The sequence below is a fragment of the Rhincodon typus genome, chromosome 10 (genome assembly GCF_021869965.1).
Source record: "Rhincodon typus isolate 14 chromosome 10, sRhiTyp1.1, whole genome shotgun sequence".
Lineage (NCBI taxonomy): Eukaryota > Metazoa > Chordata > Chondrichthyes > Orectolobiformes > Rhincodontidae > Rhincodon > Rhincodon typus.
This window is the reverse complement of record NC_063341.1, coordinates 44550299-44566619: the sequence shown is the minus strand read 5'-3', so window position 1 is coordinate 44566619 and position 16321 is coordinate 44550299. Positions and strand designations below refer to the sequence as shown.

At 38.5% G+C, this 16321-nt stretch overlaps 2 protein-coding genes across 3 annotated transcripts in view; one reads left to right on the top strand and one right to left on the bottom strand.

Moving 5' to 3' along the window:
* Positions 1–6503, top strand: part of LOC109923552 (coiled-coil and C2 domain-containing protein 1B-like) — a 65705-nt gene extending 59202 nt beyond the window's left edge. The window contains exons 16-19 of the mRNA XM_048602098.1: positions 1112–1235; positions 3564–3688; positions 3794–3826; positions 6264–6503. Coding sequence (XP_048458055.1) covers positions 1112–1235; positions 3564–3688; positions 3794–3806 — 262 coding nt within the window. The 3' untranslated portion in view covers positions 3807–3826; positions 6264–6503. The remainder of the gene's footprint in view (positions 1–1111; positions 1236–3563; positions 3689–3793; positions 3827–6263) is intronic.
* A 986-nt stretch (positions 6504–7489) lies between these two features.
* Positions 7490–16321, bottom strand: part of LOC109921918 (zinc finger FYVE domain-containing protein 9-like) — a 100363-nt gene continuing 91531 nt past the window's right edge. For both annotated transcript variants that reach the window (XM_048601677.1, XM_048601678.1), the window contains exons 13-18: positions 14466–14616; positions 14153–14233; positions 13191–13353; positions 12489–12594; positions 11228–11404; positions 7490–8210 (exon numbers count right to left, since the gene is read on the bottom strand). In XM_048601677.1, coding sequence (XP_048457634.1) covers positions 8049–8210; positions 11228–11404; positions 12489–12594; positions 13191–13353; positions 14153–14233; positions 14466–14616 — 840 coding nt within the window. In that variant the 3' untranslated portion in view covers positions 7490–8048. The remainder of the gene's footprint in view (positions 8211–11227; positions 11405–12488; positions 12595–13190; positions 13354–14152; positions 14234–14465; positions 14617–16321) is intronic.

The window sequence follows — 16321 nt, the reverse complement described above, 5'->3', positions numbered from 1 at the left end:
CCTTAACCTGTCTTATGAATATTGAAGCTAATTGAGGTGTCAGCACTGTGAGGTGAATTTAAAACCTTTCATCTCTAACTTGCTCAGAGCTGCACAATTCTAGTATTTAGCTGCTATACACACTGCAACTAGTTGCAGTCACTATCAGTCATTAGATAGAATTATACCTCCTGCCAGCAGGTTTGGGGGCATAGGGCCCTCAAATTCTTTGGTGACCTCTCCCAAAAAAAAGTCAACAACTGAAGACCACTGCCCATCCCAGTATCAATCTTGAGACAGGGGATTTTGAGTAGGGGAGAAGTCTGGCATGTCATCCTGTAAGGGTACATCCCACTTCTCATAGACCTTGCCATGGGACATCAACCAGTCCCTAGGAGCCTCTCTATTCCCCTCTCTGTGCAAGACAACACCATCGCCCCCACCCCAGGGCTTAGAATCATAGGAGTACTTGTCATCCGAGTCTGCCCACTGCAGGGACTACAGAGCTGATACCCAACATGTTTGTCTAATGGCTGTCTCACCTAAGTGAGGGGTGGATGTCCCATCTCCAACTAGTTAAAGTTCCCCAGAGTAGTATTTAGCTGTGGGGCTGTTGTGATTATACATTTCCTACTGGTTCTTCAATTGACAGCAGGAAATGCCACCACCCAAAACAATCATGCCATTGATCTCTTTTCATTGCTTTAATTTTATTACCTACCAGTTATATAAAAATTGTTTTTATTCTGCTTTAGTCTTCATATGCTTTAACAAAATAAAATTAGCCATTTAGGTGCATAGAGTTACTAGTCTTAAACTACTTTTCAGTGGGTACCAGGCAAACCTTCCGAGCTTAATATTTGAACTGATCTTTGTGATCCATATAACTATCGTAAGGAAATCTGCCTCACTGATCTCCACTGTACTCTGCTAGCTGCAAAGACCAGCACCTCTTATTTAATTATATGATTCAGTAAGATCAGTTCAAACATTAAGCTTGGAAACTGGAGAGAGAAGCAGAGTTAATGTTTTGAAGCTGATAATGAAGAAGTCATAATAGTTCTGCTGTTCTCTCCACAGATGCTGCCAAACTTGCTAGAGTTTCTCTAGCATTCTCTGTATTTGTTACAAGTTATAATATACCAAGTCCACATAAAACAAATTCCAGTAGTACTGTGTACGTTAGAGATGTCCTAGAGGACCTGAATAAGAACATTAGGCTATTTAAGTATTACTTTTCAGGGATCATAGCTGCAGTATGTTTAGAAGTTAGTTTGCGTCAGAAAAGATAGCACAGGCAGATTACTTCTGTTGTCAGTTGTTCTTTTGTACTGAGAATAGGTTCAGTTATTCAAATTAATCCGTGTGAATAACTCGAATGTAATGTTTTAAACATTACCAGTTGTTAAATAATCTGACATAAACAAATTTGGAATGGAGTAGATTGCATTATATTGTTGTGCAAAGCATTATGATCAGTGCGTTCTCTTAAATATTTTAAGAGTTTCCCAACCAGTAAAACTGTTGGTAACTAAGCCAGAGAGACGAGAATGGTCTCTGTGCCCTATGAATGAGCTTAAAAAAAAAATCCCCCTCCTCTTCTGAGCTTCCTCGTTTCTTACCATTCACGGACTACTCCCTTGTATCATCATTGTAGAATCCCTACAGTGTGGGAACAGGCCTTTCGGCCCAACAAGTCCACACCAACCCTCCATGCATCCCACCACAACCCATTCCCCTTATAACCCACCTAATCTACACATCCCTGAACACTATGGGCAATTTTAGCATAGCCAATTCACCTAGCCTGCACATCCTTGGACTGGAGGTGGAAACCAGAGCACCTGGAGGGAACCCATGCAGACATGGGGAGAATATGCAAACTCCACACAGACAGTCGCCCAAGGGTGCAATCGAACTCTGGTTCCTGGCACTGTGAGGCAGCATTAGCTACTGTCTTATACTGTTTTTACAAAGTGGATTAGCTCACGCTTTTCAGTGCTAAATTCTACCTGCAAAGGTCCAAAATGAGTAATTGATTTATGCTCCTGTATAATAAGAGCTTCTTTGTCATTGTCAACCACCTGGCCAATATTTGTCTTACTGGACGTCAGCCTGCAGGCACGTAATTTTGGACCCAACTTGCCAAATTACCCTGGAACCCATATGCTTTTACCTTTCTTTCTCAGTCTCCACTGAAAATGGAACCTTGATAAATGCTTTGCTAAAATCCTTCTGAACTGTGTCCAGTGCACTACCCTCACCTTTGCACCCAGTCAACTCCTTGGAAAGTTCAGTCAAATTTCTTAGGCACAAATTCCTTTAATAAAGTCATGCTAACTTGTCCCCGATCAAATCTTGCCTCCTGAATGGAGATTAATTATTTCCTTCAGAATTTTCTCCAGTAATTTGCCTACCACTGATGAGACTGACTGGTCTGTATTTCCGTGGTTTATCTCTGTTGCACTTCTTGAAAAGTGGAACCACGTTTGCTGTCCTCCAGGCCTGTGCCCCAACCCAAATTTTTAATTTCCCTCTGACCACACAGAAGGTGCCAATCTGCATTGTGCCTCCTTAATCTCATCATTTTGTGTGACTTCACTAATTCCATTAGATCAATTTCAGATGAGACCATCTCTGATCACTTCATTGATTGGCTGTCTCCATGACTCCTACTTCTTTCTATGTTGTCAATTAGTTTAAAAACTCCCCCTATTCATTGAAAGTGGGTGTTTTAAAAGTCCCAACTGTCTAACCTTTGGAAATGTCAAGGTGAATGGACCACAGTTACCAATCTGCTCTGCTACATCTTAACCTCCATCTTTCATGCCAATCCCCATTTAAACCATGAATCTATCTGACTGTTCCCCAAAATGTCCCCTCACTCAAGTCCATAGAATAGAGTTGAATGGAAATGGCAGACAGCTGGTTTAGCCATTCACTGCCAAATTTGCCTGGACCCCACAAAACGTGATCAGACTGCATTCTTGGTGTCTAAAGCTGCTTACTAATCCAGAATCCGTTCTGAGGAAGGGTCCGAAATGTTAACTCTGATTTTTTTCTTCACAGATGCTGCCAGACCTGCTGAGCTTCCAGCAACTTCTGTTTTTATTCCTGATTTACAGCAGCTGCAGTTCTTTTTGGTTTTTATTTGGAATGATACCTACCTGCTTTTCTCTACTGAAAATTGACATCTTAAACTCTTCTCTCCTTTCTCCAGCCTGAACTCCAACAAGTGGCGAGGGGTCAAAGCCAAATTTAGCTAGACAAAACTCTTGAAGTACCTTTAACACTATAAATATACAGGTTGTTGAGTAGATAAAGTTGCCAGTATTTTTAAATGCATTAGTCTTGTATAACCTTAACATAGAAAGGAGCATGCCTACCTTGTTAAATTACAATTATTCTTTAGCCATGATTTGTTCAAGTTTCATGGCAATATTGAGTGAATGATATTAATTAGCTGGGCAAGTTACTTAATGGTACTGCTTTATCACAGCAGTATTCACAGCTGGCATAATGTTTGTTTCAAAGTAGCAAAGCTGTTGGAATTTTGACTCAAACACTTTCTTTCTTAACCTTAGATTTTTGATGGTAGAAAATCTACTGGTGGTCGATTGGAACTAAAAGTTCAAATCAGAGAACCTCTTAATGGACAAGATTTGCAAATTAATACAGAAAAATGGCTGGTCCTTGATCCAGCCACTAGGTGAGAACATCTGCAGATAAGCCTGTTAAATAAAACTTGTGACATGTGGGGGGGAAGGCAATATGACAATAGCAGATATTAATAATCACCTTTATGTTCACCTAGGTCACAGGACTAAAGTAACTGCTTTAACTTAAGGTAGGTTTGTTTTTGGTTTCCTCTTTACCCCTCAGCCTAGAACCACAGCTGAGTTATCGAACACTTGTACTACTTCATGCATGTTTTTAATCAAATGATAGCTAAAACTTTTCCATTTGGTCTTGTTGTAAAGTGGATATTCAGCTCAGAAACTAAGTTCTGAAGAGTTTTTTGTTATTTTACTGGGTCATATTTGCTTAATATGGGAATGAATAGCTTAAATAGGATAAAGGAATAGGAACAACTATAGGCTATTCAGCCCTTTGTGTGATTCAATAAGATTGTGGCTGCTGTTTGGCTGAATGACCTGCTTCCATACTGCAGAGATTCGATGATCAAATTAGTGAACCTTCTCTGAACTCTTTTTCTAATGCAATTGTCTCCTCTTAGATGAAAACTAAACTATTCTAGGCATGAGAAAACACAATAGGCCAGGCAGCATAAGAGGAACTGGAAAGCTGACATTTTGTGTCGGGACCCTTCTTCAGATTTCTGAAGGGTCCCAACCCGAAACATCAGCTTTCCTGCTCCTCTGATGGTGCCTGGCCTGCTGTGTTCCCTGACTCCAGCATCACCAGTTCTTACTATCTCTACTCTAGGTATGATCTTCCCAATGCTTATACAATTGGAGCTAGGTTTCTTTATTTCATTCGCCATCGTAATAAATGGCCATCGTGCATCTGCCTTAATTAGTCGATGTACAAGGCCCCCAGGTCTGTTCTGCAGTCTCTCTCAATTCAAAAATATTCTACGACTGAGATAGAAGGATGTACTGTCACTGGACACAATACTGTACGGGTCACAACATAAAAGATTCTACCCAAGTTCCAATTTGACAACTATATATTTTTTCTACATTAAATTGAGAATGAAAAATCCATCAACTAGGTTTCTCTAATAAACACAATTATTGATTTGTTGTGAAGTCTATTCAATGAAGATACAGAAAGGGTTAACACAGTTTCTAGCCTTTAAATAACCTAAAGCACGTACATCAAAGATGAAAAATTATCTTTCTCTGCAGAGGTTCACTTTAGCCAGAAAATGTTTTTTTGTTGTTGTTCTTGAAGGATAAAATGAATGTTGCAAAAATTGGATGTTCTTGTTATTAGTGACTTGGTGACAGTAACAAGACAAGATTTCACATGGAGGTGCAGCCAAAATGGGAGACCTGCAGTTTGATAACATAGCAGGCTAATCTGTAATAGTGGTGTCTAAGTCAGGATTTGGGTTGGAGTCTACCTTTGTAATGTACAGAATTTGTTTGAACCATCAGTCTCAGACATGGAGATGACTGGGTTCCTTCAGTTAAGCACTTTCCCAACATGAATTGGATTTATACTTTCACAGGAACCTGTTCCATGAACCTAAATGATAAGCATGCTATTTGATAGAAGAGGTTTGTTCTTAAAGTTGTTTAAATTCTCTGTGACCTTATTGGATTTTATTCTTTACTTCTAAATATGAAAGCATTATATTTAATTAATATCACGACTACTTTTAGATTAGACTTGAGTTTTTCCTCGACTCAGTATTTTTATTCTAGACCTTCAAGCTAGTAATCAACTTTGTTGTCTGTCCTACTTCCCACTTGAACCCAGCTATAACTTACTGAATTCTCACTAACTGCAAATTACCATCAGATCTGCTTGCCCTTCCAATTTCAAATGTTGTACTTTAACCTTGTATCTACTTTCAAGTCTAACTGCAACTGGTCTGCCAATTCAAATAGCCTAGGCTAGTTTTTTTTTTTTTTAAAAACATCAACTCTAGGAAAGTGGTAACATGCCCGAACCATTTTAGTACAATACAGTACAAGAATGCCATCTTGGATAAAAGCGAAGACCAGCTAAGTGCACTGTTACTCCAGTACCAATACTCCAAGGGCCATAACAAAAATATTCTGACATACATCACGCAGGTTCCTTTAAATTTAAATTGATTGTTGCATGATGACACATTGCACAATTCACAAATATCAAAGCTTTGTCAAAGGGAAACCTGCATATATAATCTGCAGCATCCAATATACCAAAGTATGTAATACTGTGAGCCTGTCAGTCTTGATCCTCTTGTATGGTGGCACTTTTTCAATGTCTTTTTGAAGTCCAAGTACATTACATTGGTGGATCAGAGGGAACTGAACACAATTTACCTTTTACAGAACCATATTAACTCATGGTATCATACTCTAAATATTCTGCCTGGCAGATATTAGACTAACTGGCTTTACAGGTTCCTGTTCTTTCAGTTAAAGGTCTAATTATGGAGGCTTCAGAGTCTGCCCTTGCTTTTTTTAAAAATCCATAAGTACTAACATTGTAATTATTACATAATTACAGACTCAGACTAGTTAGAAATATGCATTATTGGGTCATATGCATTATTGTTTTATTATGCAGTGAACTGTTAATGCATTTGAATTCTTCTTTTCCAGGTCAAAGATAAAATTTATGCACTTTTTCATGACTGCTACTGTAAAAGAACAGAAGAATCCGTGAATTGCTGCTATTAGGAATGCAATATACATACAAAGCCAAAGATGTGAAATATCTGTTTAAACCTTGTCTTTGTTGGAAACATGCACGTTGAAAACTACCTTACCTTAAAGAAACAGGGCAGTGGAATGTAGAAAATCCACGATTATTATAAATAAATAAACTTCCTATATTTTAAACTTAGTTTCACTATTTTAATACATGCTTCAAGCAGAAGTGAACTGCTGCATGGAAGTAAAACCTAGGAGGATGTTGACGATGTTTAAAAACGAAAAGTTTAAATTTGTACGGAGGCTTTATTTGCAAAGCCTTGATTTTCTGGGGAGGGAGGGGGAAAAGGGGGGTAAAAGTTTGATTCAGTGAGATATTTTAATGAAATTTCTGAAAAAAAAAAAACAATGATACAAACGTTAGTACAAGATTCTTCCCTGAAATCTCTGTACATATTGTAAACTAATAATAACCACAGGCCTTCTGAACTCTTAGCATAAAAAAGTCACAAATTTATGCAAGAATATTTTTATTGCTGTTGATTTAATGTGATAAATATTTAATATACTATGCAGTAACTTTTTTTTTTATTAGGAAACCATTTATTTGTAGTCAGTTTCTAAAGTGCACATTTGTCTACTGCCAATAGAAAAGAAATGGGACAGCATTTCATCTAAATGTACAGGTGATTCTGTATATTTGTCTCATATGCAAGATAAAACCTATTTCAATTCAAGGAATAATATACAGGTGAAGGAAATAGGCTGGATTAAGAGATAACACCTATTTGCTAAGTCTTAAGCCAATGCTACAGTTTTTTCCAATTATGGGCATGTTCATTTCCCTTGTATTAATTACTCTTAACATAGATGTTTCTAAATACAAGAAAACAAATATACAGAGTATTTTTGGCTTTTAAATAACCACATTTTATAATTTACTTACAGGAATTCATTTGACCAAGATTCTGCTTCATTCTAGTACCCAAGGATACCTTCCTATACTTAGAATAATGTCCATAATAGAAGCAGGTTCCCTTCTTGGAGGTCTTAAACACTAATCCCTCTACATATGAACAGTTATTACAGGAGGTGCTCATGCACCAGCAATTACAATTAACACAGCTGATACCAAATGCAGTATGGCTGAGAAAGTCATTAAAAAGTCTTTTACGTTTAGACTATACATTACTTTTATTTCATGGCTAGAGATTACCACAATATTCTTATTATGTGGCATACAAGGCATAAGTTAAGTGCTTCAAAACTTAGACATACATAAGTACATTATATACAAACCAGATAGATTAACTGATCATGTAAGGAAAATACTGAGAGAGGTCAGTGAGTATTGGTGTCACCAATGCATCTCACTGTCCTTATGTGATGTAGTGTCGCGGTAACCACTGATATGTTCTCAGTTTACTTCAACTTGCAAACCATTCTTATAATCCTCAAGAATGATACATAGATATACTGTCAATCCAGGCAATGTAAACGAGTAGCAGAAATTCCAATTTTCATGCTTCAGTACAGTATCAGTCCAACAACAGATCAGGTCCATATGTTTTAGAACAATGAAAAGTACCCTGTCCTACATTACATTAATCACAATGATCCATGGTGCATAGTAGATTCAGCAATAATGGAGCACCAGTTTAATTTTAAAGTGCAAATGTCTTTAATCATGGAGAAAAGTATACCATCAGTGAGAAGAAAAATGTGTTTCGTGTTCTAAGAGAAGCTCTCCAAAATATAAAAGATGAGCTCCATCACAACTGACCCTTCGCTCAGCTGACAAGCTCCACCATGGATTACTGGGACCAAAGCATTGTCCAGATCATTCATATACTGTGAAGGAAGGGGCTGTCCATTACTACCAGCTTGATAGCCAACCTGAGTAAATAAACAGAAATTTATGTAAGTTGACTTGGTTAACAATAAATATTCCATTCTACTTGAACAAGTACCAGGGAGGGGGGGGGGGGGGGGAGAGGGAGAAAAAAGAGAGAGAAAGAAAGAAAATGCATTTTTATATTGTTTAAAGACACTTGAAAAGGTTTTTAAAGCCATCATTAATTTGACATTCAAGAATGCTCCTATTCATTCTCCCTTGAAACCATAATTATGGTTTCTCCATTAAATGTTGAATCAAGCAAGACGGATTCCTCGATGCATCATTCAATTTTGTATTTACTTTCATTTTTCTTCCCATTTCCAATCTCCCCTTTGACCATGACCCCACCATTGAGCATCAGTCCACAACTCACCTCACCTGGGGATTTCCAAGCTCAGTCCCCCAACTCTGCTTCGACCCACTGTTTCTGGCCCACAGAACTTACTCCTACTGACCTCAACCTTTTTGCTCTTCCTTATCCAATCCCTTCTGAAACTTCAGAGAGAACAAGGTGTAGAGCTGGATGAACACAGCAGGCCAAGCAGCATCGGTCTAGGCCCGAAACGTCAGCCTTCCTGCTCGGTTCATCCAGCTCTACACATTGTTATCTCAGATTTTCTAGCATCTGCAGTTCCTACTATCCCTTCCAACACTTCGTCAGTTTCAGAATTTCCTGTTCACGGGCAGCAACTGACCCCTCTTCACGATGGACATGAATTTTTTTTTTCTTTAAAATTCATTCATAGCAGGAGGGCACTGCTGACCAGGGCAGTTAAGAGTCAACCACATTATTGTGGGTCTGCTGTCACATGTAGGCCAGACCAGGTAAGGATGGCAGTTTCCTTCCCTAAAGGGCATTAGCAAATCAGATGGGTTTTTCAACAGTTGGAAATGGATCAATGGGGCTCTGGATTAACAGACCAGTGATAATACCACTAGGTCGTCATCTCCAAGAGGCAGGAAAAGGCAGAAACAATGGGTCCGTCTTTACACATCCATCCCCTATCAGGATGGTTTCAGGGCCCTCCACTTCTTCTGAGAAAAGTCCTGAACTGTCCCATCTGCCACCAACCCAAGATGCTACTGATTTTGAGCAATTCTTCTCACTTTCTTCAGCTCAAAAGGTGTGATATGGTTACTTTCATTGGTCCCAGTTATGCCGGTCACTCTGGGGTACATGGAACATTTTGTTCCAATCCTAATCTGGTCCATCCTTAAAACATTGTCTTGTACATGAATAACATCATTGTTGCTGCTTCCCTTTATCATTCAGAATTGGAAATATTTATAAATTTCACTTCAATTTCCAACCTGTTCTCTAGTTACCTGGTCCATCTCTTGACTCCTTCCTCAATATCTGTTTCTGGGGATAGCTGGCCACCAACATACACTACAAACCCACCGACTCCGTTATCTGCACTATACATCCTCACACCCTGCTCCATCCCATCTGTTATGACTATGCAATTTTCCACAGGGGTCCTCAGAAATGGCCACTTTTTTCCTCAAAAAGGTCTCGATCACTATTTTGCAAAGAAGCTATTTGCCCGCTCGAGTCTGCACCAACCCTCCAAACAACAGTGCTAACCACTATGCCAGCACGTCGTCCCACTCCCACTACAGGGACCGACAGTCCTTAGCCATATCTGGCCCAACTCCCATGTTTCTGTCCTCACCCCTTCCCTTCTCTCCCACAACAATGGTAGGGTCCCTCTGGTCTTCACTTTCCACCCCACCAGCCTCCACATCCAAAGGACTGTAAACTACTGTTTCCATCACCTCTAACAGGATACCATGACCAGACACATTCCTCTCCCTCATCAGCATTCTGCAGAGACCATTCCTTCTGGGACACCGTCCTCCATTCACAACATCTCACACTCCCATGCAATCACTGAAGGTAGAATACCTGCACATTTACTTCCTTCCTCCCTCCTCAGCTGCCAAGGCCCCAGACATATCTTCCAGGTGAAGCAGCGATTTAACTGTACTTCAATCTAGTGTATTTGCTATTCACAATGTGATTTTCTCTACCTTGGGGACATGAAACACAAGTGGGGTGACTACTTTGCAGAATGCTTACACTCTATCCAAAAAGTGACCCCAAACTTCCAGTTGCCTGCTACTTCAACACACCACCGTGTTCCATGCCAATACTTCTATCACAGGCGTACTGCAGTGTTCCAGCGAGCCTCAGGGCAAGCTTGAAGAACATCTCATTTTCCACTAGGACTCAACTTCAAGCAGCATTTAACCAGCACCTGGACAAATACATGAATAGGAAGGGAATAGAGGAATATAGATCTTCTAAGTAAAGACAGTTTTAATATGGAATGGCAAAATGTGTCAACACTGGCTGAGAGGGCCAAAGGACTTGTTCCTGTGCTATATTGTTCTTTGTTCAATAACTTGAGGTTGATTCCACCCCTTCATGTTTTGTACCTATCCCATACTCCAGTCCCATTAAGACAAGTTGCTTTTAGAACAGTCACATTCAGCATAACTCACCCATATTATCACTTAGTCAGCTTATAGCTTGACCTGCGCTCCATTACCTCCTTGTTTACTACCCCATTCTCTCTCTCTTCCCCCCCCCCTCCAATTACTGGGCTCCATCTCCACCTATCAACTCATCTTTCTCGCCCTCTGCCTCAACATAAGTACCACTGTTGCCTAGCTGCTAACAGTTTTGATTAAGAGTCATTGGACTCGTAACGTTAATCCTGCTTTCTTCCTACAGAAGCTGCCAGATCTGCGGAGTTCCTCCAGCAATTTGTTTCTGCTCATGATAACTTGGAACAAACCTTGGAAAGTGGTTGAGACAGGCAAGACAAAACTAAACACCATAATTGCTTCCCCCACCCCCAAAATCATGACAATCCAAAGCATTAATAATCATCTAGAGAATTTTTCAGACAAGCTTACACATCTGTGGGAAAAGTCTAACTTTGAGAAGCAAGGATAAATTATTACTCCAAGCTTAGTTTGTCGGGATGCAAGATTTAGATTTATGTACCTGGTCTGAATCAAGTGTGACACGCAGACCCAGTTTTGCCTTTCCATCCTCTTTCAACAGCTTAAGATGAGGGCAGAGTGCCAAGCAAAATGCCTTAGCTACATTCTCTGTAAGTTTGCTATGATCAGCTGGGTCACTGAGACTACTGGGCTGGTCCTCACTCTGCAGGAAGAACACCTTAAAAGAAAAAGACAAGTTCAAACAAAGTTATTAAACACAATCACATGATTGGAATTCCTAGGCTAAACAAAAGAATGTTTCTATATACAGCCTTTGAGATAATGTTTTACCATTAAATATTGATATCAAGCTACATTAAGAGAATAATGACAAACAAACAAACAATCAAAAGCTTAATCAAAGTAATAGGTTTTAAGGACCGTCTTAACGAGTGGTGTGCGCCAGACAGGTGTTGAAAGGAAATTCTAAAGCTTAGTACCAAAGTAACAGAAGGTACATCCACTAACTATAATGTGCAAGCAGCCAGAACTGGAGGCATACAGACACCAACAAGGGCTCAAGCAGATTACAGAGAGAAAGTGAGGGAGCATAATTATGGTTGGATTTGAACACAAGTATGAATGTTGCATTAGTAACTCACCTCCAAGAAAATCAAATATCCATAAACAATTTACCTAACTGTGATATCAGGCAAATACTATTCTCACCAAATAAGTGAGATATAAAAGACATTTAAAGTCTTGTAGATTGACAAAGTTTCATTTCTCAACCGAGTGATGAATCCTTTTCTGATGTGCTGAGACTTCAATTACTAGAACTCTGCCATCATATTCTAAAGATTAATGCCTTAAAATGACATGTCAGGAGAACATAAGAATCAGAAGTAGGAAACGGCCATATGGCTTGTCAAGCTTACACCCATATATAACATGATCGTAGATAATTTTGGCCTTAACTGCACTTTTACCCTCACTCCCCATCATTCTTTGAATCCCCCACGAGTACAAAGATCCGTTAAACTCAGCCTTAAATATTCCATGATGATGCATCCAGAATGTTCTAGCTAGAGAGATTCCCAAAGATTCATAACCCTTTCGGTGAAGGCATTTCTCACATCATTTCTAAATCCCTTATCCTGAAATTATAAAACTTAGAAAACGGAAGACAAATTTCATGCATGCCTGCATCTTGCATAAGCAACCATCAAATATTACCCCAAAAAGAGATGGTGTCCATCCCAAGATGTTCACCAAATTAATGCAGAAGTGCAATACTGACCAGAAACAACATATTTTGTTACCTCTGTCCATCTAATGACTTTGCCATTTGTTTTGAATTCTGACCCATGAAATATCTTCACACTTGCAATTTCATCCATGGATTTTCCATCAATTGGACTGACAACACTACAAATTTAAAATTCAAAAAGCTTAAAATAACTGCATTGATAAATTAGTACATTACAAAATCAGGATTATTAATGCCTTGACGTAAAGCTTCATTTTATCGAAAGCCTATTTGAGTTTGAAAACAAGCATCGACTTCTATAGATTATTCACAGGTTTGTTCCAACATAGAATACAGCACAGAAAAACTGCATTAGAACTGAAGAAACAGATCATCAGCCAAACAACTGATATGAAAATACCACTTGACACTCAGATAGCTAATTCCATGCATTACCATTTTTAAACACTAATGTCTCTCCATCTAACTTACCATTTTCATGAGAAAAGAGTAGCAAAATAGGACAAGGAGCAAGAGGGCAACCCAAAAGTTCCCACAAGGACTGCATAAAATCATTTGCAATGGCCATGCACTTAAACACATTGCCCAAAATACTCGAGAAAAATGGTGCTTATTGATCTTGAGTATTTAATTTCCTATTGCAGTCACTGATATTACACCCAACCACTCTCCACAAATCCGTGATTATTCTCACACTGTAAGGCCATTTTAGTTTAATTCTTTTCAAAAAAGTTTCCCTCCTGCCTTCATTTACCCTTTATTGATATTTTTGTCATCTTCTGTCCACTGTATGTCAACATGTTCCTGTGGTTCTTCTGCATCAATTTTGCCACAAGTTATGGTAAAATCTTTCATCTCTCGCAGTGCCTGTCGCAGAGAATCCATTGTTTCAGCTGAGATCTGTACCATCATACCATCTGAAAATACATTCAAAGTAGAAATTCAGTTACAGCAAGACCAAAATAAATTTTGCACTTAGTCTCCATTTAATGTAAATCAGTGCAGTTATAAAACTGCAATCTATCGGAAGTGTTACGTAATATACAAACCATCAAGATTTAGCTACCAGGACAGTAAAAAGGTATTGCTTTTAAATGCTCCAAATTGTGAATCCCCCAACTCAAATGATATTCATTTTATCCTTGGATAAACTAACTGTGGATGATAATCAACAGTTACAATAAAGCACAGACTTTTTGTTTTGTTCAAAAGTCAGAAGCTTTCAGAGCGCTACTTCTTTGTCAGGTGAGGAGTAAAGAATCAACCACATTGCTGTGGGTCTGGAGTCTCATGTACATCAGACCAGGTAAGGACAACAGATTTCCTTTCCTGAAAGGCATTAGTGAATCACCTGGGTCTTTCCAACAATCAGCAATGTAGTAGATTCTTAATTCCAGATTCTTTGTATTGAATTCAAATTCCACCATCTGCCGTGGTGGGATTTGAACCCAGGTCCCCAGAACATTAGCTGAGTTTTTGGATTAACAGTCCAGGACAATACCACTAGGCCATTGCCAACCCATTTTTACTGCACAATCAGATCCTGGACCTATACATAACACACCAGTGCTTCAGCCTGGTTGTTGGAAATACTGTATCATCTCCACAATGGAGGGGTGAAACTCAAAAGAAGTGTACCCAACATCTGAACAGGATAAGAATTAATGGATGGAATTTACAGCTTCCTCACACTAGTATTTTATTCATTGCCATTACCTTCTACAATGCTAGATTTGGCCAAGTAGCCAGAAGACGATTTCAGAGCACCACTGAACACAAAAAAACTGGCTCCCGTTACTGCAAAACAGAATTATGAAAAAACAGTCATGCTGTGGATCATTTTAATGCTTATTTACTGCTATCAAGAGTCATTCAATGACTATTATATTTTTGCAGCCTCTACTTGACAAATGAATAATATATTTACAAATACTTGGAGTAGTAATTTCACAGAGCAATACATGCAGACAAAAATCAAAATCAAACATATGAATAATTTTTGCATTTAGGTAACTTCACATGCACTTACCCTTTCTGGGCTGGTTGTGGATACTGATGGCCTGTGTTTGGTAGTTCCCATCATCATTCTGAACACATACTAAGTGTGAATCTGCCTTCTCGTTGAAACAAGCTCCGAATGCTAACACATGCTCATTGGATTTGTTCATGGCTTTCATCATCTTAATTAGTTTGCCCACATAACAAGGAGAAAGTTAAAAATAACCAGTGTTTAAAGAATTCAAACTACCACGAACTCCATTACAACCTGCACAAATTGCAAATTACCATACAATCTTTAACTTTTTTTAAAATTCATTCAGGGATGTTGATACTGTTGGCTAGGCCAGTATTAATTGCCCATTCCTAACTGCCAGAGGGCAGTTAAGAGCCAACCAAATTGTTGTGGGTCTGGAGTCACATGTAGGCCTGACCAGCTAAGGATGACAGATTTCCTTCCCCGAAGGTCCCCAGAACATTCGAGTTTCTGGATTAATAGGTCTAATTACTAGGCCATTGCCTCCCTGGCATATACAAAATAGATTTTAAGAACAACGTATACAACTGTTCAAGGCTAAGCTATAGGATAAATTTCAAAAACAGATTTTTGGTTTACTATGTATTGTTTTCTAAAATCGACAAGGGATTAGTTTTCGGCAACATAGAAGTGGCTGGTATCGAGACCCTTATTCAATTAAATAAGTAACTCTTGACATGCTGAATATGTAATGCACCATAGTGTCTGGGGTGGAAACATTTGTTCGTTAACTATCTTAAGTGGGATTTGGTGCAATTTTGCTTTCTCACCACAAGATGCTGCATTAGATATAGTTGTAACTGAGCATATCCTGAACAAAATATCCAACTACCACCACCCTCCCATTTAAAACACTAGTTCCTTGCTTTTAATTGGAATAATCTCAAAGATTTACTCCAGACAGATTCAAAAATTCAGTTTACTTGGCTATTATAACCTAGATCTTCGCTTATTTTGTTCAGCTGCACATTTTAGTTTGCAATCGAAGTTTAGCAGTAGCTGTGTTTGTCATTACTAAATATTATCTGCTAAGTGTCTGAATGTTAACCCTACTACTTATATTTATCTTCTGCAAACTTTCATAACACAACTTATTACTGGAATGACAATTTCAACAATTAATGAAACAGCATTCATTTTAGCCACTGGTTACATGGCACTTCAATTCATGCACTTATCACAACTGAATGGGGGCTTCCTGGACAGCCCAACTACTAAATGCATACATTCATTTGTAGAAAATAGCATTGAACAATAAATAAATATGGAACATGGAGTAAGCCCATTATGATGCTTTTCACAGATTTTATACATATGAAATCTAGAAAAATCACTGCCCGAAACTGTTATAATAAGTCAGCACTATCCAAGAATCAAGTATTACGCTACAATAATTTTAAAATAAATAAAACTGAAAATATTTTATAAATATACATATCCTTAACACCAGCTCTGATCACGAGAGATTCAGGAGTTTCAAAATAGAATACAAGGGGATAACATGCACCTTTGATAATATTTTTGAGAAATACAAAAAAAAAAAAAAAAAAAAATTATTTCACACTAGACTGGCGCTTTATCATTTGCAACTAGGCAGAGATCTTAAATGAAGTTTTAAGATGAAAACTGAAATCTATTATTTGGGACTAAATCGAAACAGAATGGTTGAACATTCCCCAAAAATATCGTTAATTTGTCACTTATTAAAATTCCCAGAGTATTGATTTTAAATAGGACTTCTTGCAGATGCTAAAAATAAAATCTTTGAAAAGCATAATATATAGGCTAACACAGTGTGGAGCTGGAGGAACACAGCAGGCCAGGCAGCATCAGAGGAGCAAGCAAGCTGA